The 25,909-nt window shown below is 54.9% G+C and overlaps 2 protein-coding genes across 4 annotated transcripts in view; both read left to right on the top strand.

The window, feature by feature from the left end:
- The window catches only part of LOC104639951 (arf-GAP with SH3 domain, ANK repeat and PH domain-containing protein 1-like), a 28,077-nt gene extending 9,451 nt beyond the window's left edge, over window positions 1-18,626 (top strand). The window contains exons 5-26 of the mRNA XM_075768795.1: window positions 491-540; window positions 651-780; window positions 2,630-2,715; window positions 3,178-3,253; window positions 4,626-4,712; window positions 4,923-5,023; window positions 6,431-6,500; window positions 6,951-7,038; window positions 7,531-7,579; window positions 7,950-8,113; window positions 8,319-8,452; window positions 9,141-9,232; window positions 11,064-11,241; window positions 11,941-12,026; window positions 12,368-12,483; window positions 14,507-14,574; window positions 15,081-15,188; window positions 15,294-15,498; window positions 16,131-16,307; window positions 17,385-17,530; window positions 18,144-18,266; window positions 18,496-18,626. Of these exons, the coding sequence (XP_075624910.1) occupies window positions 491-540; window positions 651-780; window positions 2,630-2,715; window positions 3,178-3,253; window positions 4,626-4,712; window positions 4,923-5,023; window positions 6,431-6,500; window positions 6,951-7,038; window positions 7,531-7,579; window positions 7,950-8,113; window positions 8,319-8,452; window positions 9,141-9,232; window positions 11,064-11,241; window positions 11,941-12,026; window positions 12,368-12,483; window positions 14,507-14,574; window positions 15,081-15,188; window positions 15,294-15,498; window positions 16,131-16,307; window positions 17,385-17,530; window positions 18,144-18,266; window positions 18,496-18,570 (2,409 nt within the window). The 3' untranslated portion in view covers window positions 18,571-18,626. The remainder of the gene's footprint in view (window positions 1-490; window positions 541-650; window positions 781-2,629; window positions 2,716-3,177; window positions 3,254-4,625; window positions 4,713-4,922; window positions 5,024-6,430; window positions 6,501-6,950; window positions 7,039-7,530; window positions 7,580-7,949; window positions 8,114-8,318; window positions 8,453-9,140; window positions 9,233-11,063; window positions 11,242-11,940; window positions 12,027-12,367; window positions 12,484-14,506; window positions 14,575-15,080; window positions 15,189-15,293; window positions 15,499-16,130; window positions 16,308-17,384; window positions 17,531-18,143; window positions 18,267-18,495) is intronic.
- Window positions 18,627-19,770: 1,144 nt separating this feature from the next.
- LOC104639952 (CMP-N-acetylneuraminate-beta-galactosamide-alpha-2,3-sialyltransferase 2-like) lies at window positions 19,771-24,970 on the top strand. Of its 3 annotated transcripts, none has more exons than XM_075768797.1 (7): window positions 19,855-19,929; window positions 21,962-22,228; window positions 22,525-22,715; window positions 23,032-23,211; window positions 23,689-23,734; window positions 23,924-24,043; window positions 24,164-24,970. In XM_075768797.1, exons 2-7 carry the CDS (start codon window positions 21,974-21,976, stop codon window positions 24,329-24,331), a joined length of 960 nt encoding a protein of 319 aa, XP_075624912.1. In that variant the 5' UTR covers window positions 19,855-19,929; window positions 21,962-21,973; the 3' UTR covers window positions 24,332-24,970. The 3 variants fall into 3 exon arrangements, with proteins under 3 accessions (XP_075624913.1, XP_075624912.1, XP_075624911.1); XM_075768796.1 differs by lacking the exon at window positions 19,855-19,929 and adding an exon at window positions 21,714-21,848; XM_075768798.1 differs by lacking the exon at window positions 21,962-22,228 and having other exon boundaries at window positions 19,771-19,929.
- The last annotated feature ends 939 nt before the right edge of the window (window positions 24,971-25,909 follow it).

Genomic DNA, 25,909 nt, shown 5'->3' with positions numbered 1-25,909 from the left:
AATCAGATTGTGCTGATGTTGCCAAGCTCGGGTGGGTTTCTGATGTCTCTCTGAGTGGCGTTTTGGTTAAACACGACATTTTGGCTTCAGCAGGTGAGAACCTGGTTGGAACTTTATGGCTTATGCATGTCTGAGCAATGTCCTTCTGCCCATAAAATTGTGAGTCTGTGAAAGGTGTTATAGCTGGGTACTGCTATGTACATACCTGTGTGACACACATATGTGTGATGTATGTTTTGGAGCCTATCTGATTTGCATGTGTGTGCAAGCGTGTGCCCATGAGTGAACCTGCGCTGGTGAGCTCACTTGTCTGCTGTGCACTGAGGAGAGGCAAGGACCTTCCTGGGGAGGGACACTGCTGTGGATCACCATGTCCTGGGTCTGCAAGGACCTTTATGCTAGGGTAACGCAGTGGGAATGCAGTACGCTGAAGACGAGGAAGGCTCTGTCCCAGTCGTGGTCATTAAATGGTTCCTTTGGCTCTTCCTAGGACTTCAAGAAGCCCTTTGAGAAGGCCTGCAAAGACTATGAGAACAAACTGTAAGTCCTCAGGCTCCCTCACCCCAACGCCTGGACTGGGTGGTTTTTGTCTGCCTTCGCTGGTGAGCAGTTGGATGGAGCCTTTCACACGTCTCTCCTCTTTCCTTGAGTGCCAAGATTGAGAAGGAGAAGCGCGAACTGGCGAAGCAGCACGGCATGGTGCGGAGCGAGGTGAGCGGGGGGGAGATCGCTGAGGAGATGGAGAAGGAGCGCAGGACCTTCCAGTTGAACATGTGCGAGGTAAGGACAGGGACCAGCCTGTGCTGCACAGAGTGGCATTAGAGTTGCTGAATTGGCATCCAAGGGATGAAGTTCCCCTCCATTAGTGCACAGCAGCTGTGCCACAGGCCTGGCAGAGCCTGGTCTGGAGCAGGCAGATGTCAGCAGGGATGTTCCTGATGGTTTCTCGCTTGTCCTCTGACCTGGGATTGTTTCAAAGTGGCATTTTTGTCTGAATCCACACTGATTTTTTCATTCAGTGCCATCTTCTGTCCCTGGTCAGTGAGTGATGCTTGTGTCCAGGGTATCACAGGTCCCTTTTCATCTTCCTGAGATGCTGAAGTCTCCCAGGCTCTGCCCCAGGCACCAGCAGCATCTGGCAGCTCCCTCTGCTTGGCCCCTGGGGAGCAGCACTGAGGTGCTCAGCAGGTCACACCCATTGTGCTGAGAGACGCTGGGCATATTCCCTCAGCTGGAGAACTGCCTGGGCTGTGGCAGGCTCAAGCTAACCCAGGGCAGGGGCTGATCAAGGAGTTTAGCCAAAGCTTAGGCCCATATGAACCTGGCAGTAGAGATAACAATTTGGGAAAAATCCCACAAAGGCTTTGGATCCAAGCTTCTTCCCGACTGCCCGCAGTGGGCACTGCTGGCACTGAGGTCCCTGCTCCCTCTCAGACGGTTCCACCATAGCCCTCCCTCTGCTTGTTGGGATAAACTCGGCCCAACTCGGATGCAAATGGAATTTCCTGCTCCCACTGCCGCATGTCGCAAGCAACTGCGTGAGTAAAAGATTGGAAGATACCAATTTCATTCAAAATATCCAGCTCTTTGTAACCATGTTTTGGAAACAGTTGCTGTTTCCGTATTGAAACTTGTTCTACTGCAAATAGCAGAAGCCCTTATGCTACAGAGCTGCATCCTTGAACAGAGCCAGTAGGTCAGGTGGAGGTTTTGTTCTGCGCTGATATGAGTCCACACATGCCATTCGGGTTCCTGAGAGGGCATTTTCTAGGAAACGCTTCTTCTGATGGATCGAGGGTGTTTTAAATGACTCCCTCAGAATAAATACAGGGAAGTCTGAGGTTGGCCATGTATTTTGGAAGGTGATTTACTATGTTGGCCTGTGGTTGATCTTCTGGAAAAGGTTGTTTGTAGGTTGCTGTTTTTACAGTAGGTGCAATGTCAAGAGAGCTGATGCTGGTGCAGGAGTAGTCCAGGGATGGATGGAGAAATATTCAACAAGTTTCACAGCACAACGCACTGTTTCACATTGTCAGTCCACCAACTCAAAGGGCCAGTGTCGGTTTTCATGGGTGAGATCGTTATGGTGGAGGATGGGCTGGCAGATAAGTTTGGGCTGGAAATCTGAATCTTCAGCTCGCTTCTGAAGGTCCTCAAGGCAGACTGAGACGCCAGCTGCATGTAGGATACAGGCAGGCTCACAGCATTGACATTGTCAGTAGGGTCAGGTGGAGGGGGTGTGGTTCATGGATCAAGTCTAGTGGGTCTTGAATGAACTTGGTTCTTGAGTGATGAGGTTTGAGGGTTTATAGGAAAGCTGGCCGTTCTTCAGTGAAGGCACCATGAATAGTGAATCTTTGAGGGTGTGTTAACTGAGTGTTTGCCTTGCATAAGTAAAGCCCAGGGTCCATGCCACCACTGTGGGTCCACCACTCTATTGTCCAGATCAAAGCACTGGGCCCTGCTTACCACTGTCTTCTCACCCCATAAAAGCCACATGAGCCACTCCCATCAGGGCATGACTGCCAGGATGGGTCACAACAGACTGGGAGGGGGGGGCATCAAAAAGTGCATAAAGGGTATTTCTCTCTAAGCTACAAAATGAGTTCATGTGTCCTTTTCCCTTCAGTATCTGATCAAAGTGAATGAGATCAAAACCAAGAAAGGGATTGACCTACTGCAAAACCACATCAAGCACTGCAGCTCACAGTTCAAGTAAGACCGACCGGTAACCCGCCTGCACACCCAACCAGAAGTGCTGGTTGTAGATGGGACCTGGGGGGTGACTTAACTTGCAGGACCTGGGTTCCTGCAGTCAACTTGGTCTGTCTTGTAACTTGCCGAAAGTCCTCTTCTTCTGGAGGCGGTGGAGGCAAGGATCTCAACGGGGTGTGGTTCCTCTCTTTAGTCTGACATTTTCATAAGCCAGTGTAAAGGAGAAATCTGGATGCAAAGAAGACAGAGTGCTGAGCGCTCTCCCTGAATTTAACTGCCTCCAAATCTTTCTAAAATGCATTTCGTAAGAAAGATTTTTTCAACTATGAAGCAAAAGCACTGCCTGCTGAAGGCATGATGGGCTCTGCGGCAGGAGCTCAGGGAGACGGGGTCTGCAGGCTTCACAGCCTGTGCTAAGAGCAGGATTTCAGGACACACCCTTACATTACCTTCTCCTCTCAGTTTTTTCCAGGAATGTTTAAACACAACAGCAAAACTTAAGAATTTTACAGAGAAGCTCATCCCGGAGCTGCAGAGTGTGAGTATTCATCAGAAGTTGGGTACAGCAAGCAGGAGCAGACTGGAGAGCAGTGATGTCCTCCGCAGGGCCACCTCTTCCTCTGTAGAAGCAGAACTGAGGAGTTTTGCAGCTCTTCACAGCTATTAATCATTATTTCCTGATCCTCTGATGTGCAGTGGCCCATGGAGGGGTGAAATGCAGCCATCACTGAGAGTGGCAAAATTACAGTGCCATACTCCAGGACACAGAGTAGGAAGAACAAGCATAAACATGGGTACCAAGGAGGTACTAATGTATTCATCTGCCAAAGCCCTAGCTGCTCTGCAGACTTCCAGATTTCTCATTTGTGCTCTTAGCTTTCCATGCCTGTTGCTGCCAAGGCATGTAAAGCGTGTAAGCCTTGTGAACTTTAGCTTTTGACTTTGGGCTCTGTCAGTCATACACAGCCCGGAGACAGAAAGGAGTTTTTCCAAGTGGTAAGGCTTTCAGAGACAGTCTGAGCACTCATATCCCAGGTAGTATGACGTACTCCAAGTGCAGCACAGAATTTATGTCCATTTCCCAGCATTTCTAGACATCTGTTCCAGTTTGCTTGGTCTTTCTCATCCTTCTCCATACCTCCTTGCAAGTCAAACTTTTCAGAGGCTTGGGGATATGGTCCTCACCCAGCTACTGTGTCAGCATCACTTGTACTCATCTACCCTGGTCCTGTAGGGCAGGTCTCCTCTGAGCATCTGCTGCTTTGAATTAATCTGCTTTAGAGGTATTACCCTGCTTGTTCCATAATTTGTAATAATTCATATTAAAATTCATTATGTCAATAACAAAAAGAGGGGAGGTGCCACCCCAGAGCAGGGTAACTGAGCACAGGAAGCAGTATCTTATGGATCCCTCATGCAGACAAACCCCCAGGATCTGTTTCAGGGCCACATTCCTCTGCCAAGGTCCATCAACTTTCTGATGGCTTGGAGAACTTTTAATTATTTTAATTACTGACACGACCAAGGGAAAAAAACAACCACCATGGTGACCTTTAAGCTATTGGTTGTTTTTACACTGCAGAGAGCTGCAAACAGCTGTTTTCTCAGTAAAATGCAGACTGCTCTCCTGTGGTCTCATGTTTCTGGAGTCCTGGCACTGAGGACATGCCTGTTCCCTCCCCCCAACGAGCTGTCCACTGAAGTGCTTCTTGCACATGCCACATACCATGGCACTGCAACCTCCCACCGTAGGAATGGGGCTTGGTGCATCCCACGGACACGAGGAGGCAGCGAGGGCAGAGGGTGGCGTGGGGGCACCTCCGCTGCACCTGGGGGAAGGAGTGGGATGCTGCAGCTGAGGCAGGAGCCTCCTGCTGCCGTGTGCCTCACTGTGCTCCGGCACCTTTCAGATGAAGATTAGGCAGGACGAGGAGAAGCAGCAGCTCTGCTCCCTTCGGGATCAGCTGAAAACAGCGTTGCGGCTGGAGCAGAAAGAGGTAAAGTATGATCCTGTTTGTGAGGGAACATGGGGTGGTGCCTGTAGAGGGCATGGCAGCTGCTTATATAGTGCCTGCCTGCTGATGCGGAAAGCCTTGGGGTTTCTGCTGAGCTCTGGGGGACCACAGGCAGTCCGGTGAGGACATGCTCTTGGTTGCCAGTGGTACTGATGGGGTTAGGTCTTGCTGCTATTTTTCTCCTTCTGCCAGGACCCTGGGAACAAGCAGGCAGGGTACAACATGCACCAGCTGCAAGGGAACAAGCAGTACGGCACAGAGAAGTCAGGGACCCTCTTCAAGAAAAGTGATGGGTAAGTTGGGATCCAGCATGCTCCTTTCAATTGTGCTTTGGTGACCTGGGGCCAGAGCAGGGTTCACCCAGACTAGCCTTCTCTCCCTGGGGTGGCCACAAGAGAGAGGAACAGGACAAGCATGCATGAAGGTGTGCTTGTCCCAGCCTCCAAAAGCTTTCAACACAGGGTGCTGGGCAGCTTGTGTCTGTCTTTTAGCTCTGAGGGCATTCCTCTCCCATGAAGCTGCCAAACGTCCTCTCAAACCCTGTGAGCACTGGGGTGAGGACCCCTGCAACCACCGCAGGAAGCCAGAACCAGCTCCCCATCTTTCCTTCCAGCAGGGATCCCACCGCCTTCATCCAACACCCCCCGGTCTTGTGCTGGGAGGGATGGGGAAGGGTCAGTGCCTCTCCCCCTCTCCCAGGCACTCATTGCTTTCCAGAACCCTCTCCGTCACCTCTGCTCTGGGATGAGGAGCCCTGATCCCTCCACCCTTCCTGGGTGGGAGATGCTCAGGGGTGCACTGGGGATTTATATATGGTCCTGGTGATGTTTTCTGCTCTCCTCTCCCTTCCCTTCCTCCCCTCACCTGTCCTTTGCCTTTCGGACCCCTCTGCACTCATGGTTCAGTATTGGGCTCAGCTCCCTGATAGTGAGAATTAGGGGAAGGAGCAGAAATGTGGGGTGAATCAGACACAGCGTGGGTCAGTGCTGCCTTGAAGATGGCATTGTGGGCCAGAGGGGAGAGAGAGCCAGCAGCCATCATGTGCCCCTCTCCCAGAGGGCAGACCCTGACCTCCTAGAAAGCACTCCACTGTCTTTGGAAAGAGGATCATCTCCCACCAGTGCGTGGGAGGATGCTTGCTGGGAATCACAGGGGTCCTGTGCTGGGAGACCTGCACACCTGGAAAGTACTGTGAAGTGTCCTAGAAAAACATGAAACTGGAAAGAAAATAATGAAATGGGGCTCAGGAGTCTCCTGCACCACAGACTGAAGTTCAGCCTCTCTCCCCTTTTGGGGATATCTCTTCCACTTTTCTCTTGTGTTATGGTCTGCCCTGAGTGGCAGGCACAGGAAAGCCAGCCTGGGAGTAGTCTGGAGGTGATCATCTTGGATGTTTGCTGAGGGCTTCTGCAAAGGTCTTTGTGCTCTGCTAGCAGGTCCTGCTGCCCCAATTGATGCTTGGCACATGTATCATCTCCACAGCAGCTGTGCTGCCTGTCTGTACAAGCGTGTCTTATGTCCTTCTCAGCCCAGAACAGACCAAGAGCAACAGACCGTGTCCATGGCAGCCCAGCCGGCACGTGTGATGGGAGCTGCAGCCCTGTGCTGTGCATTGCATGGCTCTTGCCAGCGCTGCGCTGTATTGAGCATCTGGTCCTCCGTGTGTTCATCCTCTCGGTTCACCCTCTGCTCATTTCCAGGTTGAGAAAAGTCTGGCAGAAGAGGAAATGCACTATCAGCAATGGCTACCTGACCATTTCTCACAGCACGGTAAGAACCACTTCTTCCACTCTGTTTCTGCCTGGGAGCTGCTGCCCACTGCTGCAGGGTCTGCAGAGCATGCCACTGCCAGCCACGCTAGTGGCTTCCTGGGGCTCGTCAGAGCCCTTGTGCCTGCTGCTTGCCCTGCTGGGCTGCCCTGGTGTAGGAGGCTTTCTGTTGAAACTTCAGTCACTTCAACCCAAGAGAAATTTAGACAAACACAGGAGATCCTCATGTGCCTGTGTGCATGGAGGGGCATGAGCCAGGGGACCTGGCTCCAAGCATGGGGTGGCTATTGGGAAGGAAAAGGTACATGTTGCTATTTTTGCATTGCTCCTGAGAGTGGAGGCAAAGACAAAGTGCTGGGCACAAGGCAAGTCCATTGCTCTGCCTCCAGAGCCTGGTGGTGCTCCTCACCACTGGACCACAGACTTTGATGTTTCCTCATTCTGCTTGTAGCTCAACCGCCCACCAGCCAAGCTGAATTTGCTGACCTGCCAGGTGAAGCCCAGCACGGATGACAAGAAATGCTTCGATCTAGTTTCCCGTGAGTGCTGGTGCCTGCCCTGCAGTTCGTCTGGGGAGGGCCTGGAGAGGCAATAGTGCTTTGGCCTCGGAGAGCCAGCGCAGGCAGGGATGAGGGGAAGCTCTGCAGCTTTGGGTCAGCTTGGGGGGATTAGCCTGGGGAAATTGTGCCAGGAGGCAGCTCTTCTCAGGAGCAGTGATGCACACGCAGGGTGTGAGACAGGCAGCACTGTTGTGGGGCAGTGCGGGGTGCGTGGGGATCATGCAAATGTAGTTCCCAGGCTGCAGCTTAGCTAACACCAGCATCCTTCGTTTCTGGTACAAGAGCAGGTCCCTTTGCTGGGGCGTACTGGGGAGGGGCTGAGTGAGACGGAGCTGTCACCCCAGCTGCCCAGGCTGGAGATGGCTCTGGGCTCTGCTGAGCCCAGCTCAGGCGTGTTGTGCCCTGCCATGAGCCTGGTAGGCGAGATGGATGAGTGGGGTGCCTAGAGGAGGTTGGCTCTGTGTGTTTCAGACAACCGCACGTACCACTTCCTGGCAGAGGATGAGCAGGACTGTGTTGCGTAAGTACTGCCAGTGCCTTGCTGTGGACCAAAAAATGCTCTTCTGGCTGCTGATGAGGAGCCAGCCTTTGGCTGATTGAGCAGCATGCTGTAGCCCTTTGTTTGATGCCCTTCCCATCCTGACTGTGTCCTGGTCACTCTTGGGGGGCTGGCTGGATGTGAGCAGGACATGGAGCTTGGTGGAGGCTCCTGGCACCCAGTTTGCTGCTGGAATCCTGTGCAGGACCTTTGCGTGTGGTGACTGCTGTGCAGGCTGGGGCAGAGCGGGATCTCCCCCCCCGCAGTGAGACAAGCCTCGCTGCCCTCATCGCCCTGCAGCCAGAACGGGGCTGCATGGGACCCGCTTCTAAGCTACTTTCTGCATGTGCAGCTGGGTGTCCGTCCTCAGCAACAGCAAGGAGGAGGCGCTGAACGTGGCCTTCAGCAAGGCGCAGGGTGGAGGGGAGAGCAGCCGGGAGGAGCTGACCCGGGCCATCATCAAGGAGGTCAGAGGCATGCCTGGGAACAGGGAGTGCTGCGACTGCTCAGCCCCAGGTGAGAGTCAACCCATGCCCGTGGGGCCACTGCGCTTCCTCCTCCCTGGACAGGCAGAGCATCCGGCTCCTGGAGACTCGCAAGAATCTGGGGTCTTGTCCTTCCCCTCTGTCCTGCTGTGAGGCTTGTGCCTTGGGGTGGTGGGTGGGCCAGTGGGGAGGAGGGGCAGGAGATACACACAAGCCCGGTGGTCTTGTCTCTACAGATCCCACTTGGCTGTCCGTTAACTTGGGCATCCTGATCTGCATTGAGTGCTCTGGGATTCACAGAGAGATGGGCGTGCATCTATCCCGCATCCAGTCACTGTCTCTGGACAAGCTGGCAACCTCCGAATTGCTGGTAGGACGCTGCCAGTGTGCTCTGTCCTGAAGTCTCCCCATGCCGCTGCTGTGGTCTTCCTGCAACTAAGTTAATTCAGTGGGGTTTTCACCTGTTAAACTGACTCATATACACCTGTAATTCCCAGGGTTTAGCGGTTATTGTGGCAGGAATTGTCATCTTCAAGGAAGAGGAGGCGGGGGAAGTAATTTCGCTGTTGCTGGGTCACCCGTCTCCCTCAGTCCCCTCTCCTCATTTGTGTCCCCTGATGCATGGGAGCTGTGGGGCAGGGCCAAGCTTGAACTGGGGTAGAGCAGAGTGCGGGGTGAGCTAGGGGGTTGGAGACCTTGCACAGGGCTGTTTTAGGGCTGCAATGCTCCAGGTGCTCCTGGGTTTGGTAGGGCTGTGATGGGAGCTGCTGGCAGTTGGTGGGCATCAGGGCAGGGGACGGGAGTGTTTGGCAGGGTTTATTACTTGCCCAGATCCGAACTCAGGGATCAGGTCTGGGGTGGGCTGCACTGCTGGAGTTGTGAGATCTCAGCAGTAGGAGTAAGGGCAGAGTCTCTGGCCATTGGGCACACACATCCTGGCACCCCTTGGCATCCCCTCAATACCTGGTCAGGATCTCAGCCTGGAGCTCCTTCTCCTGCTGCCACGCATATAGAGCTGCTGCATGTCCCATGTTACCTCTAGCTTGGTTGTTTTGCAGCTGGCAAGGAATATCAGCAACTCTGGCTTCAACGACATCATGGAAGCGAATCTCCCCAGCTTTTCCCTGAAGCCCACAGTGCACAGTGACATGTGAGTTGCTCTGCAAGAGCTTTCTTTTGTGGTAGGTTAGATATGAGGTCCTCAGCCATGGGCACATGCTCTGCGGTCCTGTGTGCTCCCTGCAGTGACCAGGCACATGGCACTGCCTGATCTCCTCCCCAGACCATAACTTCTCTTTAGAAGCAATTTCATCAAGTGCAGCAGGGAAGGTTTGATAAAGGAGAGAAGAAGAGTGAGGAAGAGCCAGGAGGACAGCCTTGAGGTCAGGACAGGGACTGAGGAATTGGTGCTGGAAAGGGAAAGGCAAGAAGAGAAATAAGTGGAGCTGCCAAGCAGGACACCCCAGTCTGCACATCAGCAAGACAGGGGAGGGCAGGAGAGTGGAGTGGAACAGGGAACAGGGACTTGTGCGGTGCAGAGCAGTTCACTGTGTCCAGTGGCTGGGGCCCAGGGTTGCTGGGATCAGTGTAGGCATCAAGCAGAGATCTGCTGAGGATGCAGGAATGCCCCCATCCTTCATCCCAGAGCACCCCAGCCTCTAGACTCTGCAGAGGACAGGGGAGAGCTGGGAGTGGCATGGCTGGTACCAGCAATAGCTGGGGGCTTCTCCAGGGCTTAGTGCCATAGACCTGGGGTGCAGCAGAGCTCTTGGGGGAAACATATAGCTGGGGACCTTATTGTCAGGGGACTTTCAGGAGACAAGAGCACGCAGATCAGGCATGATCAGGTTCCATTACAAGCATGTAAAGTCCTGACTAGGGCACTGTTTAGACAGTGTGGACCTACCCTGCAGTGAATAGGTGGATAAGAAACTGCACTTGGCAGGGAGAGAGCAGCAGAGACCTGGGAGAGCGGGAAAATACAACTGGAACAGCATGGTCAAGGTTGTCAGATCCACCCTTCTGCTTGGATGCTGGGGAAACTGAAACTGTGTTAAATTAATAATTCAGCTTTTCCTCAATGGCCTTTTCTGTTTGGAGCACTCCTTCACCCCTGGGGCACCTGCAGCCACCCCAGATCCTCTGGCCAGTCACCACTTCTGCTGTTCTTGACCTCTCCAGGGGAAGAGACCCAGCTTACTTGGCCAATCCTTGTCTGGAAGCTGTTCTTGATCCATGGATGCTCTTGGGCAGTTCATGCCATGTGGTGTTTCCCAGTCCTTGAGATTTCTGCTCCTTCCCCTAATTCTCACTATCAGGGAGCTGAGCCCAATACTGAACCATGAGTGCAGAGGGGTCCGAAAGGCAAAGGACAGGTGAGGGGAGGAAGGGAAGGGAGAGGAGAGCAGAAAACATCACCAGGACCATATATAAATCCCCAGTGCACCCCTGAGCATCTCCCACCCAGGAAGGGTGGAGGGATCAGGGCTCCTCATCCCAGAGCAGAGGTGACGGAGAGGGTTCTGGAAAGCAATGAGTGCCTGGGAGAGGGGGAGAGGCACTGACCCTTCCCCATCCCTCCCAGCACAAGACCGGGGGGTGTTGGATGAAGGCGGTGGGATCCCTGCTGGAAGGAAAGATGGGGAGCTGGTTCTGGCTTCCTGCGGTGGTTGCAGGAGTCCTTGCCCCGGCCATGGCAGTGCTCGCACTTTAAGTGCATGAAAGTCAAGTTCTCGCTTAACTATGTAACTGCAGAGGAGGAAGCTTTAAGAAAACCACACTGTTTTGTAAGAGTTATTATGAATGCTGATGCAGAGGAGTTTGGGGAATGGGACAGAGAGAGGAAAGTGCTAAACTGTCTGGCAAGTCTGAAGGAGAGAGAGGGAAGGTGGCTGGGGCAGCAGGAGAGGAGGATGGTGGCCCTGGGATGCTCACTGGCTCACTCTGTGACCCCTAACTCTTATTTGGATGGTCTCTGCCAGGGTCTTTCGGAAAAATTTCATCATTTCCAAGTATGTCGAGAAGAAATATGTTAAGAGGAGCTCTGCTGCACAGTGCTCTGGCCTCCCAGAAGCTGTCAAGGACAAGGACATATTTTCTTTGCTTCAAGCGTATGGAGAGAACGTGGATTTGAGCAAGCCTGTGCTGTCACATCTGCAGGTATGGCCACCCGTCCCGTGGGCCCATACGGCAAACAGCTTTGCCCTTGCCTCTCCAGCTGGTCCATAAGGGTCCCTGTGCCTGGAAGGAGACAAAGTTTTCTGATGAAAACGGTGTTTTCTGTGAGCCAGGAACAACAGGCAGACTCAAGCAGGATGACAAACATCACAGCAGAGGCAGGTTTTCTGGCTGTGACCCCGCAGCCCCCTCGTGCTGTGTGTGTGTGGCCCAGAAGTCATAATCCAAGCCCAAGGCTTTCCAAAGGCCAACTTGTAACTGAGATTTACTTGTAAACTTCTGAGCAGATTTTCTCAGGACATTCAAGTCTCACTGTAGGCTGAAAAATCAGGGCAGCATTTTTTTCTGCAAAACTGCAGCGTGGGTCCTTGCTGTAAGTGCAAGAAGAGAGCATGGCCCTAACCCTTGGAGCTGCAGGCACACCGCCATGACACCCCTTTTGCCAGCAAGGACACGCGTGGGTGTCCTCCAGCATAAAAGTGAAGGAGCAAAATGCTGCAGTGAGCAAGAAGCACCATCAGTATGGGATGTCTTGGGACAAACTGAACAAGCAAGAAGCAGCTCCATGGGGAGCAGATGTTGCACACCCCAGGGCTCAGTCCCTAAAGGACAGCCCTCCGGTCTGCAGCAGTGATGCGGGCAGACACAGTCTCACCCCTGCTGTATTTTTCTTGGTTACAGGATCCTGGGGAGACCATTCTCCACCTGGCAGTGCTGTTGTCTGATCGAACCTCCTTGCATATCGTTGATTTTCTTGTCCAGAACAGGTAAGCTCATGACACCCAGTCCGCTTGCCATGGCTAAGCCGTGCTAGTGAAAGGTGCAAGACTGATGATCTTCTCCAAAATGCTCCCAAAAAGAGAAAGATCACCAGGACAGGCCTCCCAGCAAACATGCCTTGGGCTGGGCTTGGGGTAACTAACCCAAGATCAGAGGAGCCTTGGGTTCCCTCATCTCCTCTGGGTTGAGGTGTGATGGTGGTGGTGACCATTGCTTCTTCAGGTGAAGTGGGAAGAAGGACTCATGTGGCAGCCCCAGGCAGCATTTGCTGTGGCTGTGGCTGGCGACTCTTCCTGAGGGTGCTGAAATTTTCCACCCTCTGCTGCAGTGGGAGCCTGGAAAAGCAGACGGTGGAGGGGAACACAGCACTTCACTACTGCTGCTCTCACAACAAACCCGAGTGCGTCAAACTGCTGCTGAAGGCCAAAGCCAACATCTCCATCAGTGAGTGGCCACAGGACCCCCCCCCCCCACTGTGTGCACATGGGGTGTCTTCTCAGTTCTTCTCTGGAAACACCTCCTTAGCCTTGCCAAAGTGCTCAGCAGTGCTTGTCTGAGGCTGGGGAGAGGTGGGTTGATGATGGCCTTAGGTGGGGAACCTGCCCGCAGGATGACAACCTCAGTCCCAGGCTCTTCTCCACATGTCCAGTGAGGTGTCCTGCTCTGACACTGCTCTTGGTTGCTCTTGCTCTGTGCTCAGTGACATTCACAGGCTGGTTTGGAGTGCACATGGCCCTCTGTGAGTGAGGTGACCACATCTCACATGTTCCTGCTCTTGACAGCCTGGGACAAAAGTGGTGGCTTTGCTCTTCAGCTCAGAGCAGGAGATGCTCCTCTCTGCTCTCCAGGGAGGAACCAGCTTGCTCTGGGCTGCTCCTGAACCTAGGGAGCTTGTGCTTCTGCTCACTTCAGTTGTCTCCCTCCCAGGTGGGCAGCCACAGTCCTGCCAGTGATTGGCAGTTTTGTGGTGGGACTGCACTGGGGTGAGCTCACTCAGCTGGCAGAGCCCAGCAAGGCAAACACTGCCTGAGCTGCTCTTCCACACAAAGCATTTGCACAGCAGGAGCCTAAACAGGCACTTAACTCATTTTCAAAGCCAGTGCTCCAATGCTGGAGAGCAGGTGGGAGGACAGGTCCAATCATTCATACTTTCTGTGGCTCTCCTCTTCATAATTTTCTGTTCAGTTTTGGGCCCCTCACTCCAAGGACGTTGAGGTGCTGGAGCATGTTCAGAGAAGGGCAACAAAGCTGGTGAAGGGACTGGAGCACAAGTCTTATGAGGAGTGGCTGAGGGAACTGGGGTTGTTTAGTCTGGAGAAGAGGAGGAGACCTGATCGCTCTCTACAACTACCTGAAATGAGGTTGTAGTGAGGTGGGTGTTGGTCTCTTCTCCCAAGTAACTAGTGAAAGGACAAAAGGAAATGGTCTCAAGTTGCATCAGGGGACGTTTAGATTAGACATTAGGAAAAATTTCTTCACCAAAAGAGTGGTCAGGCATTGGAACAGGCTCCCCAGAGAGGTGGTGGAGTCATCATCCCTGGAGGTGTGCAAAAAACATGTAGATGTGGCACTTTGGGACATGGTTTAGTAGAGATGGTGATGTTGGGTCAACAGTTGGACTTGATGATTTTAGAGGTCTTTTCCAACCTTAAGATTCTATGATTCTATAACACAGAAGTGAGTTTTAAAACTAGGATCCTGGGTGAAAGGGGAGGACACAAATGTTTCCACCATCAAGCATCTGCCAAGCTGGTAGGTGCATTGAGCCTTGCCTCCTGTGATGCTTCCATTTCCCACTTCAGGCAGTGTGGTGGCAGCCCCTCGGAGACCAGAGAGACCATGGTGGGGGCGGCAGGAGCTGGGTGCATGTCCCCCAGTTGCACAGTGGTTTGGCAGCCAAATTTCTCGCTGCCTCAGCCATGCCAGGCACAGCCATGCCTGATCTGCCTCAAGCATCTTGAGTCCACAGTGCAGACCCTGCTGCTGGTCTGGGGATACCCTGTGGTCCCTCAGGGTGCAGAATTGTTGCTTGAGGTACCAGTGGTAGTCAGTAAAGACACCTCTGTGTGTCCATCAGGCATGAGGACACATGTACCAGGTCTGCCCAAAGCTCCCTGTGATGACATAGGACAGGGGGTGCTGGCTATGGAGTCCTCCTCTGGTTTTGTAGCCTTTAGGGTCTGGCAGTGACCAAGCTCTTCTGTACCTCTACCCTGTCCCGTCTCTGTGAGTCATCAGGATTTACTTGTGCTCCTTTCTCTCCTTATCTGGGTGTCTCAGCTTATGCCCTCTCCTTCATCTTCCCACCACCATCCCTCAATGGCCTGAGCCTTTATTGTGATCCGGGTTTAGGCTGTCCCTTCTTTTGGGTTTATATGCCGCCAGATGCCCTGAATGCAGCACTGCTCTTCACTGCTAAACACAGGGTGGGCTTGCAGTGTTCAAGGCTTCTGTTTCCCCTCCACAGCTAACGAAGCAGGAGAGACAGCCCTGGATGTTGCCAGGAGGATGAAACATCCCCTGTGTGAAGAGTTGGTAAGACACCGTGTGTCATCACCCCTCTGGTTTTGGGACACATCCCAGTGACAGAGGGTGCTGGGGGACCCACACCATGTGGATGTGTCCTGCAGGGCCACCTGCGCCCCCCAGCATCTCCAGTGTTGGGATGCAGAGGAGGATGTGGAGGGGTCCAGTGGGTGCTGGCCCTGCTGGCGTGGGGTCCGTCAAGGCAGAGCCATTTGGGACAGGCCAGGCTGGGGTGGGGGGTGGGGGGCGTGCCTGGGCAAGGGGACTTGGAGCTGTACTGAGGCTGTATGGGGTGAGAAAATCTCCTCAGTGAGTCCAAGCCTTGCTTCTGCCATGCTCTGACTTATGTGTTTGGAGACCTTCACAAAACCTCCTCACTGCTGGGGAGCACTGTTCCTAGCTTGCAGACGTAGCCATGATGGGCGAGTGGTCGGAGGTGGGGCCAGCAGCTGTCTGTGGGGCTGGTGGGGCAGGACAGGGATGGTGGGTCCTCAAGGAGCTCTTCTGTGCCCCAGCTGCTGCAGGCCCAGAGCAATCAGTTCAACCCCAATGTCCATGTGGAGTGTGAGTGGTGGCTGGGCCAAGATGACATGTATGAGAGTGATGAAGACCTCGATGAGAAGGTGAGGTCCTGATGGACTCTGGCTTGGGGCCCACATGTGCCACCACTGCCCCCACTCCCACTGCCCAGCCATACTCACTCTAACCCACAAATATCCCTTTCCCAGCTGGGTCCTGTGAAGAGGGGGTCTGCCCATCCCCAGAGCTGCTATCACCCCCCTGCTGCTGCCCCCGGGCCTGAGGCAGCAGGGGCAGTGCCCTGGGAGGGGTGGCCGGACAGCTGCCCCCCACCAGCCGCCCACCTCCACAGCCCAGATGTGCCGCCGGCCCCCTCCTACGCACCTCCATTCCCGCCCCAGTGGGCAAAGCCAGGTGAGAGCCTGTGGCAGGGTCCTGCAGGGGCTGGCAGGGTGAGCTGCTGCTGTGACAGCCTGGCACCATCAGCAAAGGGTGATCTGGGAGGGAGCTGGGTCGGGCACCCTTCTGTGCTCTGCCTCTTGAGGGACCAAGGCTGGCTTGAGCTGGCTGGTCTGTCCTAGCACTGATCCCTGCTTTGAAGAGCAGTGCAGTGTATGCTCGCCCTTGGAGCCCCTACGCCTGTGCCATTAGGATGTGCTGTCCGCTCCCAAATGCTACTGCTGTTGGCAGAGGCAGAGGAGCATGTCTTCAGAGTCAGGGCTGGAAAGACAAAGCTACCAGCAGAAACTGCACTACTGCTCCTTAGCAAGATCAGCTCTCACTGTCCTTGCCCAGCCTTCCCATGGCGTGTCCCACCTCCAAGAGCCACCCTGCTTTCTGGGACACTCACCAAGTCCTGCCTGACTTCTCTGACGGTCCCAGCTCTGCTTCCAACCTGAGGCATTTCTCAAGTCAGACCTGCAAGCAGAGAAAAGAAAATCCCTGCCCACACATTTGTGCCCATTCTCCCCCAGAGCTTTGCCCCAGGAGCCCTGCCCAGCGCCAGCTTGCTGCTGACCCCTGATCTGTTCTTGCACTATGTTTAGCTCCCCAGGGGGCATATCCACACTTCCTTACCAGCTCGTCTATCTTTGCTGAGGACACAAGAAGCAGGAGGATCCCACCCCTGCCTCTGTGCATCAAGCACAAGCGGACATCCTCGGAGCCGGTGCCTTGGGTACCGCTCAGCCCCGAGCAGCCCAGCCCGAACAGCCTGGCTTCAGGTAATGAAAGGAGAGGCTCAGGGGAGGCAAGGTGGGAAGGAGCTGCTGGAGGTCTGCAGTCCAGCACCTGCTCTAGGCCAGGTTGGCCATGGCTTTGTCTGGCCGAGCCTTGTTCATGCATCAGGCCTGCGAGGCTTCTGGCTTGGACAGACACTTAATGTTCCATGGGCGAGTGGTCGGAGGTGGGGCCAGCAGCTGTCTGTGGGGCTGGTGGGGCAGGACAGGGATGGTGGGTCCTCAAGGAGCTCTTCTGTGCCCCAGCTGCTGCAGGCCCAGAGCAATCAGTTCAACCCCAATGTCCATGTGGAGTGTGAGGTGGGGCTAGGAGAACTGTGGGAGCTGTGGAACTGCTGCCCACAGCCGAGCACGAGGGGGGCTCCCTGCACCTTGGCTGTTAGACACCAGTGCCTCCAGGGCAGGGTTCTTCTGGGGTTTGCTGGAGATGCTGAATTCAGAGATGGGAATGACCCTGTCCCTGTCTTTCAGGCAGTGGATTTGTTTCCATGGGTGCCCCGTAGCAGAAAGATGCCCCCCCCCCGCACCCAGGTGGGGTGGCAGGCTGGGGGCTGAGGCAGTGGCTTGCACAACACAACCCTTTGACAAAGGGGTGAGTGCTGCCAGGAGCAGCTCCAGGATGGAGAGCTGGCCAGCCGGAGCCTCCAGGTGCCTCTAGGAAACAGTCTTATCCCAGCAGAGCTCAGCAGCATGGGGAGCGTGGGGGGGACGGAGGGTGCCAAGCACACAACCCCTGGCAGCTGCATCCTTTCCCTGGTGCTGTCAGCTCTTGGGGCACCTTGGAGCTGTGCAGCCCATCTCCCACCTCCTGGTATCATGCTTCTCACCCCAGCCTCCACCTTATGTCCTTCTACTTCCTGGCCATGTCCCCTTCCCCTGCTGCCCCTCTCCACCCTGTCCCCAGTCCCTCCCCTTTCCAGCTCCGAGAGTGATGGGGTGCTTGTTGCCCACGCTGTACTGTGGAGGAGGACCACGCTGCACTGTGTTGCCTGACAGTGGTGGTTGCTGTTGTCCACCTGTGATGAAAGGTGAGAGGAAATGATAAGCCTGATTGTGTCATAGGTATCCTGAAAGCCACAGACCTCCTCTGCATGCCTGGACCCAGCAAAGTGGGACAGCCTGACCCACACCGATCCCTCCAGGAGCCAGAGCCATGTTCTGGCCATGCCTGGGATGTCCCACCTCTTCTTCCTCGGAGGAGCAGTTTGGTAGGTGGCCAGTGGCCAGGATCAGCTCAGCTCCCACATCTGCCCATATTTATCACTTTTGGTTTTCAATTGAGCTGGAGTTGGCCCCAGTAACTTCTCCTCCCAGCACTCCTGTGACTCCCTGGTGTTAGACATCTCCCTGCTAGGTCCTGGGAACACTACCAAAATCCCCATAAGGCTCCACTGCCTTTTGAGGGAAGCCCTGTTTATGATTTCAGGTTCTTGGCAGGTCAGGGTGCAGTTCTGGACACAGACAAGGGTGCAGTGTCCACACTGGCCCTGCCTCTCTGTGCTCCAGGGGGATACCCTTCTCCCTGAGGACACAGCAGAGGCAGAGCCTTTTCATTACAGGGACCTCACTTGGATTGCTTGGTCTTGGGGTTGTGCTGAACAGCACCCCTGACTCCTCATGCAGAGCTGCCCTGAGAAAACCAGGACCCCAGACAGTGCACCTGCACATGCCGCAGCAGTCCTTGGTGGGAGGAAACCTCCCAGTCTCTCATCCTTGCTCCTCACATCTTTGCCAGGGGCTTTGGGCTCAAGACACTAGAGGTATTTTAGTTTGTGTCTGACAAAGCTGAGGAGGCCTGATGATGCTCTCTCCTGCTTGCAGAACAGACTGCTGCTCCGCAGGGTCCGTGCTCTCTATGACTGCAATGCTGACCGGGAGGATGAGCTGACTTTCCGCACAGGCGAGATCATTGTAGTGTCTGAAAAGGAGGACAGCAACTGGTGGGTGAGTGAACCTGCATATGCTGACAGTGCTGGGATGCACACGAACCCCTCTCCATTCACCTCTCGTCTCTGTCCCGTGACTGTTGCACCCGTTGTTGTCATCTGCTCTGCATCTGTCTCTCCATCTTGTCCTTGGCAACCAAAGGCAGCTCTTATGGGGCCAGTTCCTCATTCCCCTGAATGCCCCTGCACCATGCTCACTGCTACTTTTCCTTCCTTTCTCCACACAGAAAGGGTGGATTGAAGGACAGCCTCACAGGCAAGGTGTCTTCCCTGCTTCATTCGTTCATGTGCTCAATGAGTAGGAGTTGCTTCAATTCAAGAAGGAAGATCCGATCAGCTTTGTAAAATGCAATTCCCCAGCTTCCATCTGCACCAAGAGCCCCGGGGATGAGGGGGCTGGGAGCACCAGCTCACCTGTTGCTGTCTCCCTCACCTCTGCTGCCCCAGCATCCATGTCCCACCACCCCACTCTTCCCATATGCTGCCGGCAGTGCCAGGCTGTCCCAGCGGATCCCTTGGCCAGGCAACGGGAGAGAAGACAGCAACCTGTGTGCTCCACAGATGTGCTCCTGCCCCAGACCATATCCCCATACAGGAAACAGCCCTGGGGCACTCCGCTGCCCAGTGCCTGGTTCCTGCCTTGCCCTGACCATGCTGCCTGTCCCATGGTGCTACCGGCTCTGCACGTGCTAATAGCAACGATGGTAGAGTGGAGCAGCAGTGTACCCTGCGGGGCTTTGAAGCTGCAAGTGGAGCCAGGCTGGCATGCAGACCTCTGGGAAAGGGGCTTCTGTGGCAGGCTGAGGACACTGGGAGCTTCGAAATACAAATGAGTGCTGTGGAGCCAGCACCACCACAAGTCTGTGCCATCCCTAATTCTTACCACCCAGGTTTCACTGTTTGTGCTCCAGAAAATATGCTCTGTGGCAGCTCAGGGCATTGCTCCTTCAGTACCTGGCCCCCCAGCAATGGTGGAGAGGCCCTTTGAGCCTGCTGCCAATAAATACCAGCTCTTTGGTGCTCTGTATTTCGTTGTTCTAGGACTGTTTTAGCTTGAGTTTCTAGATCCTTCCTCTTCGCCATGCTCCCTCAGGCACCAAACCTCCTCACAGGCATCAGAGTGAAGAGGGCTGACCTCCCCTTGGATAAAATTACTCACAGTTCAGCTTGCATGGGTTTTCTCCACTGGCTGTGTTTTTCCAGTTGCCGGGGCACATTTCACAGCCGCCTTCTGTCCTCTCTGAGCCAAAAATCCCATCCACATAAGGAAGAGAAACCAGCCGGTGAGATGCTGGATGCACAAGGCTGTTGAGACCTCCATGTTGCTGCTGTCAGTGTCAGCATAAGTTGAGCCATCCCAGCAGGACCCACAGGGGCAGAAGGGCAGTTCCACTCCAGGCTAGGAACATTTTAATGATGAATTTCCTGATGCAGCCCTGGGAACATGGCCATCCACCTCCAGCAGGAGCAGTGGCCACTGTGGGGCACTGATTGGAGGAGGGATGGCAGCCCTGACCTTGCTGTGCCACTTACTGCAAGGCTGTGTTCTCCCCCACGTCATGTGCAATACTTCCTCTTCCTGTGGTGGTTGTTGCAGCTTGCAACAAGCACTGGTGAGGCGACCGAGCCTGGCCCTGCTCAGCGGTGCTTCCTCTGAGGAGGTGAGGGGCCCCGGGGACAGCTGGCTGGGGAGCAAGGGGTCGTGACACCGTGAGCGTGAGGGCCTCTTTCGTCACTGTGGGGCTGGGGAGCTCCTGGCAGTGTCCCTTGGGACTGAGCAAGGATGGGAACAGGTCTGTGGCCACTGGGCGCAGCCCAATGCAGCAGCTGCATGGCTGCGGTGTGGTAGCTTGTGGCCAACAGCACTGGGCTAGAAAACCTCAAGGCGAGGGCACCTCTGGGAGTGGGGCCAGGGGGGTCGTTTCAGCTGTCGTGGGGGTGTGGGTGCTGGTGGAGAGGTCCTGCTTGCAGTGCAGGGGCTGCACATGGGCACAGGCAGGGAGATGGGGCCGCTCAACCCTGCCTGTCCAGAGCCCTTCCCTCCCTGGCGATGGGCAACTGCAAAAGGCTTCATGAAATACTCACTGCGCTGCTTGAGTGCCCTGGCTCTGGGCTTAATGGCGCTGGCCATGCAGTGGCCAGCCAGCTCGTCCCCTTCCATGGGCTGTGGCTTAATAACCCTTGAGGCTCCATGAGCGCCTGAACCAGCCCAGGGGACTGCTGACTCCTGGCCCAACTGGCATGTCAGATGGATGCTCTTTGCCTCCATCATGGCAAATGTTTGTGGCTGCTGCAGGACAGCAAAAGACTAAGTCACGGGAATCTGTGGCTGCCAGCAGGGAGAGCATCGGGGGGTTTCACGGCCCCCCCCGAGCCTGCAGGGTGAAGAGCTGTCTTCTCGTGGCAGCTTCCTGCTCAGGAGCACCCACATCTGCGTTTCCAGTGCGCTGGTAGTGGCTTGTTTGTGCTTCTGTTCAAGAAGAGGTGACAGTTCAGTCGCTTTTCAAAAGGGCAGGCTTGCAGGGGAGTGCGACCCGCTGCAGCCACCTGGGATCGCCCAAAAGCCCCTCCCCCCCCATCTCTCATCTCTGCTCATTGCTCAGACCCCCAGGAGCAGCAGTTTTGCTGTCAGGCGTGAGTCCTTTGGGTCAGATTTGCGTGCAGCTGGTTGGATACCACAGCAAGCAGGAATGTCCGTGCTACAGAAAAAGGCTAATGTGGAGAAACGAAGCCGGTGCTGACCCGTGGCCCCAGGTCAGCACCCAGGGAATTGGGAAAGAATAGGGTCCCCCTGTAAGGACAGGAGGGGGAGTTTGCCTCCTTCAGCTTTCCCAGTGCAAAGGGGACACCCACCCCCCCCCCCCCCCCCCCCCCGCTGCAGTCACTTCTGAGCCTGTGATAGAGGCTGTCCCTGCATCCCTGCTCCTTGCTCTTGCCTTGGCCCATGGAAGCCAGGTCCTGAGAGGCTGAGCACTTTGTGATCTCCCTAAGGATGAGAAAACACTTTTCCCTCTGACTTTAGATTTATATGAGTGCTTGTAGATGGAGAACAGAAATGCCACTTAAATACGGGTATTCAAGAAAGGTTCATGCACAGAGATGGTAGTTAGTATCCCCTGTTCCTTCCTCCTGGCGATGATTCAGCACCCTTGAAGCTGCAAAATGCCAGGGCCGCTGGGGAGGGAGCTCCTCACAGGCTGCATGGTGCCTGCGTGAGCTCGGTGGTGGTGGTGAGGCCAAGGGGCTCCTCTGCCCAGCCGCTGCCTCACATCGTCCGCGTGCATGGGGAGGAGGCGGCAGGGCTCCCTGCGGGCAGAGGAGCAGCTTTGTCGGCAGGCGGCTGCTGCTCTGGAGGAGAGCTGGGGTTTGGCTCACTGTCTGGGTGACGATGCTTTGCTGCTTGTTTGCAGGTCAATTTGTGGAACCTAAAAGTGTTGCAGGCAGAGAGCAGCTCTTCGTACAGCATGTGCTGCCAGCCAGCCCTGCCCAGACCTAAGTAACGGCGGCAGTGCCAGAAGTGGAGCACAGCAATAAAGCCATTGAACGGTTTGAAAAGGAAATGTGTACCAGGCTATTTCAGGTCCCTGCAGGGTTGGAGTCCCAGGAGACTGGGCAGGGAGGGTGCATGGGAGGGTGCGTGGGAAGGGGTCCTGTGGTACCATTGCCACTGGTCCCTGTCACATCTTGCTGCAGGTGGCATGAAGGATGTGGTGCCAGAGGCGCACGCAGGTTGTGCTGGCCCTGTGCCTGCTGCTGGTCCTGTGGCAATGTTTCCGAGCTCCCACAGATGGCCTCGGCCCCGTCCTTTGGGCTCCCTCCCACCTTGACGGCCCCATTGGCTGCTGCACCATGGGCACCAACAACTCTACATGGTTCAATACCCGCTACAACAGGGCCATAGGGCCTCTGCTGACGGGTGCAGCCCATGAGCTCTCCTCCGACGTGATTCAGTGGTGGCTGGTGAGTGGGGGTGCAGGTGGGAGCTCGGTGCTCTTCCCGGGCTCCCCAAATCTGTTTGCGGTGGGGCAGGGCCAGGGTCAAGCTGGACAGATGTGATGGGGGATGAAGGTGTGCAGGAACCCCAGCTCACCACGCCCCCCCCCCCCCCGGGCTGTCCCACACCATTTTCCTAATATCCCATTGGGTTTTCCTGTGCCTTTCCCAGGGCTCTGCTGGGAGGAGTGGGGCTCTGTCTCCCTGTGGGGATATTGCCGGGGGGTGTGTGATGCTGCCTGTTGCTGCCTTTGCTCCCCCAGACCCTGCAGGGTCACCCGAGCGGTGTCCAGCTCCAGGCTATAATTCGGCAGCTCTTCACTGTCCTCCCGGCACCAACTAGCGATGTGTGGGACTCATCTCGCCACAGGACTTGTGCAGTGGTGGGGAACTCAGGGCGACTGAAGGGGTCTGGCCATGGGCTGCAAATCGATGCTCACGACTGGGTGCTGAGGTGGGTGTCCCGAAGGGGCTTGGCCTCTCCCTGTCTCCCCAGGCCCCTGGCATGCCCCAGCCCCAGCCCCCCCGTGAAATCTGCCAACAAATGCCCTGTGATGGGGACGGTGCTGCTGGCTCTGTTCCCTGGAGCCCTCCCCACTCTGGGGCACACAGTGGCCCTGTGTCACCCATGTCCGCTCTTTGCTGCTGCCAGGGTGACCTGGAGTCCCTGCCCGGTAGGACTGGCAGCCTGCCAGTGCACAGACTGCACAGTGCCAGACCGGCACAGCCTGCACCTTCATTTCAGGATGTGCCTTCCCACTGTCCCCTAGGATGAACAGAGCAAAGATCGCTGGCTTTGAGCTGGATGTTGGCATGAGAACAACCCATCACTTCATGTATCCGGAGAGTGCAGTGAACCTTGAGCCTGACGTCCACCTTGTCCTCATCCCCTTCAAGCCATTGGACCTCCAGTGGGTGGCCAGCGCCTTCTCCACTGGAGAGCTCACGCAGTGCGTTGACTTCGGGGGGACATCTCTTGTGCTGGAGACCCTGGGGATGGCATGGGGTGGTCCTGGGAACTGTGGTGCCTCACTGGGACCCTGGCACCAGAGTCCTGGTGGGACAAAGGACCCCTGGGCCAGGTGTCCTGGCATCCCTCTGCACCATAGTTTGGGGAAGTGGGCACTGATGTGTCCCCGTAGGGCTCAGGTGACCTGCAGTCCCATAATCCCCATGGATGAGAGAGTTGCTGTCATGTTGTGTGTTGTCTGTCTGTGTCCGTCCCGTTCCCCCCCCCGAGCCATGGGCTTCATGTGTCTCTTCCAGAGCCAGGCCAGGGGATGCTGTTGGGCCAGCCCAAGGCAGTTGGGGGTGCCATGGGGCCAGACTGCAAAACGGCTGCCTCTAGAGGCCCTGGCAGCCCAAGTACCCCCCCACCCCCCCCACCCCAACCCCCCCCGCTCACTGCTGTCCTCTGGCTTTTGCAGCACATACATGAGAGTGAAACAGTTCATCAAAGCTGACAGAAACAAGGTAAGGGCTCGGCAGGCTCCAGCTCCTCCTGGGCAGGCAGGGCTCCTCTGGGCAGAGACTGTGCTTGCTTTTCAGTGGGATGCAGGCAGAGCTAACAAGCGGGCAGGCCTATGGCTGCGCTGGTGGCAGGGGCTGGCTGTCCTGTTGATGCACCATGAGCAGCTGATGGCTCCTCTGCTTCCCGCCCAGGTGCTGATCCTGAGCCCAGCTTTCCTCAAGTATATCCATGACAACTGGACGCAGCGCCATGGGCGTTATCCCTCCACTGGCTTCACGGCCCTGCTCTTCGCACTGCACGCCTGCCAGCAGGTGAGTGCAGCCAGCGGGACCGGGCACTGCTGCCATACCAGCACTGTGCTGCTTGTCTGTGCACTCGCAGGCTGACCAAGCGTCCATGCAGTGATGGCTCTTACTGGTGTGTGCATGCAGGTCTCTGTGTTCGGCTTCGGAGCAGACAGTGAAGGGAACTGGCACCATTACTGGGAGAAAAACCGCTGGTCTGGAGCCTTTCGCAGGACGAGGGTCCACGACTCTGACTTTGAATTCAGCCTCATTGAGAGACTGGCAGCCGAAGGCAGGATTTTATTCTACAAATGATGCATTTCCAAGAAATTGACGCCATGCTGTCAGCTCAGGAACTGGCAGCCCCCTGCACTGCCAGCAGCTGTCTTGGCTCTTTAGCTTGCTTCTCCCCGCCCAGCACTACCACACAGCCAGGCTTACAGACCCTTCGATCCCTGGGGTGCTGCTTGTGCTGGTCCCACCAACTGGGCACTGTGGAACCCAGGATGCGACATGCTCCCAAGGCACCAGGGATGTTGCATTTGGCTGGACACAGGGTGGGCATGGCTCTGCCCATGCTGGCTGGGAGAAAGAAAGGGTCGACAGTGGGGCTGGAGGTGGGTGTGGAGCCTGTGAGCCTGTGTGTCCCTGCAGTGGCTGCAAAGCCATTGGGTGACAGTGGTGGCGGTAGGAGCTGCTCAAACATGGCTGCCTACATGACGGAGCTGACATTTCCACACACTGATGGCTTTTGGGGGAGGTTTGCAGTTATTTCTTTGGGCAGGAAGAGGGGCATCTTCCCTTCCTGCCTTCCTATAACTAAGGAGATATTTTAAAAATTGTATCAAAGAAGAGTAAGAAAGGGAAAAATCAAGCATGCTAAGTCAGAAAATGACACACTCAAGTAAAGTTGAAATGATCTTATATTGAATAAACTTTGAAAACACATGTGAATCTACCGCTGACATATGCTTTACTTTTTGAGCCCTTACTGCTTTGAAAAGAGCACAATCTATCCCAGCTCCACCCTGCAGAACAAAATTGCAGACCCTGGAGACTGAGCTCCCCAAAGGAGATTTTCTCCTCCAGAGCAGAGTTAGCAGGATTTCTTTTCCTACTGTCAATCACAAACATCCTTGAATCACACTCAGCTTTTCCACTTGGTCTTTTCCTCTATTAAAGTCACCAGATCTCTCCTACTTATGAGCTCCCATTTTGTAGCAGAAGCCTGTATTACTTAACTATTAGCTTCACTCATTTTCTACCTCTCCAGGCAGAATCTCCATTTCTGTATGTCTTCTGTTTCTCTTCTCCATTATATCCAGTTTCACCCACAGAGTACAAGTCTTGTATGTGCCTGCCCCTTCAGCTTCCCTCTATTTCCTCTCAGTGCTACGCCGTGCTCTGTGCAACGTGCTCCACTACTTTTCTGAGGTTTGCAAGTAATTGGCTTTCTTATCAAAGATGAGTGATTAGCTGATAATTGTTTGACTGTGGGTTACTAAGTCCCCTTCCTCACAGTGTAGTAGTACTATATGATCCTGAGACGATGGGTTTATGAAATATCCTTTTTTTTTTTTTTTTACAAACCCTTTTTTTTCAGTATTCTAGCTCAGAAAATAATCATTCTCCTTACACCTCAAATTGCTTCTCTCCTTGATTGAAAAAACACAACTTTTGATACTCCCTGGTTTGTAGGTAAGTTCAACTAATTAAAAAAAAACAATGCACAAACTACTTTCAAATGAATTATGAAATAGCTTTCTCTCTGCATTATCTGATCCTATGCCTGTCACACTCATTGTGCACTGTTGGACCAACTGCTTGGACTAAGTCTAGAGTCAATACTGAGGCAAATCCAGAACTGAAATTGAAGAGTAATTAGTCTGTTTT

The sequence above is a fragment of the Balearica regulorum genome, chromosome 16 (assembly GCF_011004875.1).
Source record: "Balearica regulorum gibbericeps isolate bBalReg1 chromosome 16, bBalReg1.pri, whole genome shotgun sequence".
Classification (NCBI taxonomy): domain Eukaryota; kingdom Metazoa; phylum Chordata; class Aves; order Gruiformes; family Gruidae; genus Balearica; species Balearica regulorum.
The sequence above is the reverse complement of the archived record's forward strand: the minus strand, read 5'-3'. Positions and strand labels throughout refer to the sequence as shown.

Bases quoted from the DNA above. Each gene is read 5' to 3' on its own strand.
- LOC104639952 (XM_075768797.1), top strand. From the start codon at position 21,974: ATGTGGTGCCAGAGGCGCACGCAGGTTGTGCTGGCCCTGTGCCTGCTG. The intron at 22,229-22,524 runs GTGAGTGGGGGT...TTGCTCCCCCAG, and splicing joins ACGTGATTCAGTGGTGGCTG to ACCCTGCAGGGTCACCCGAG. The intron at 24,044-24,163 runs GTGAGTGCAGCC...GTGTGCATGCAG, and splicing joins CACTGCACGCCTGCCAGCAG to GTCTCTGTGTTCGGCTTCGG.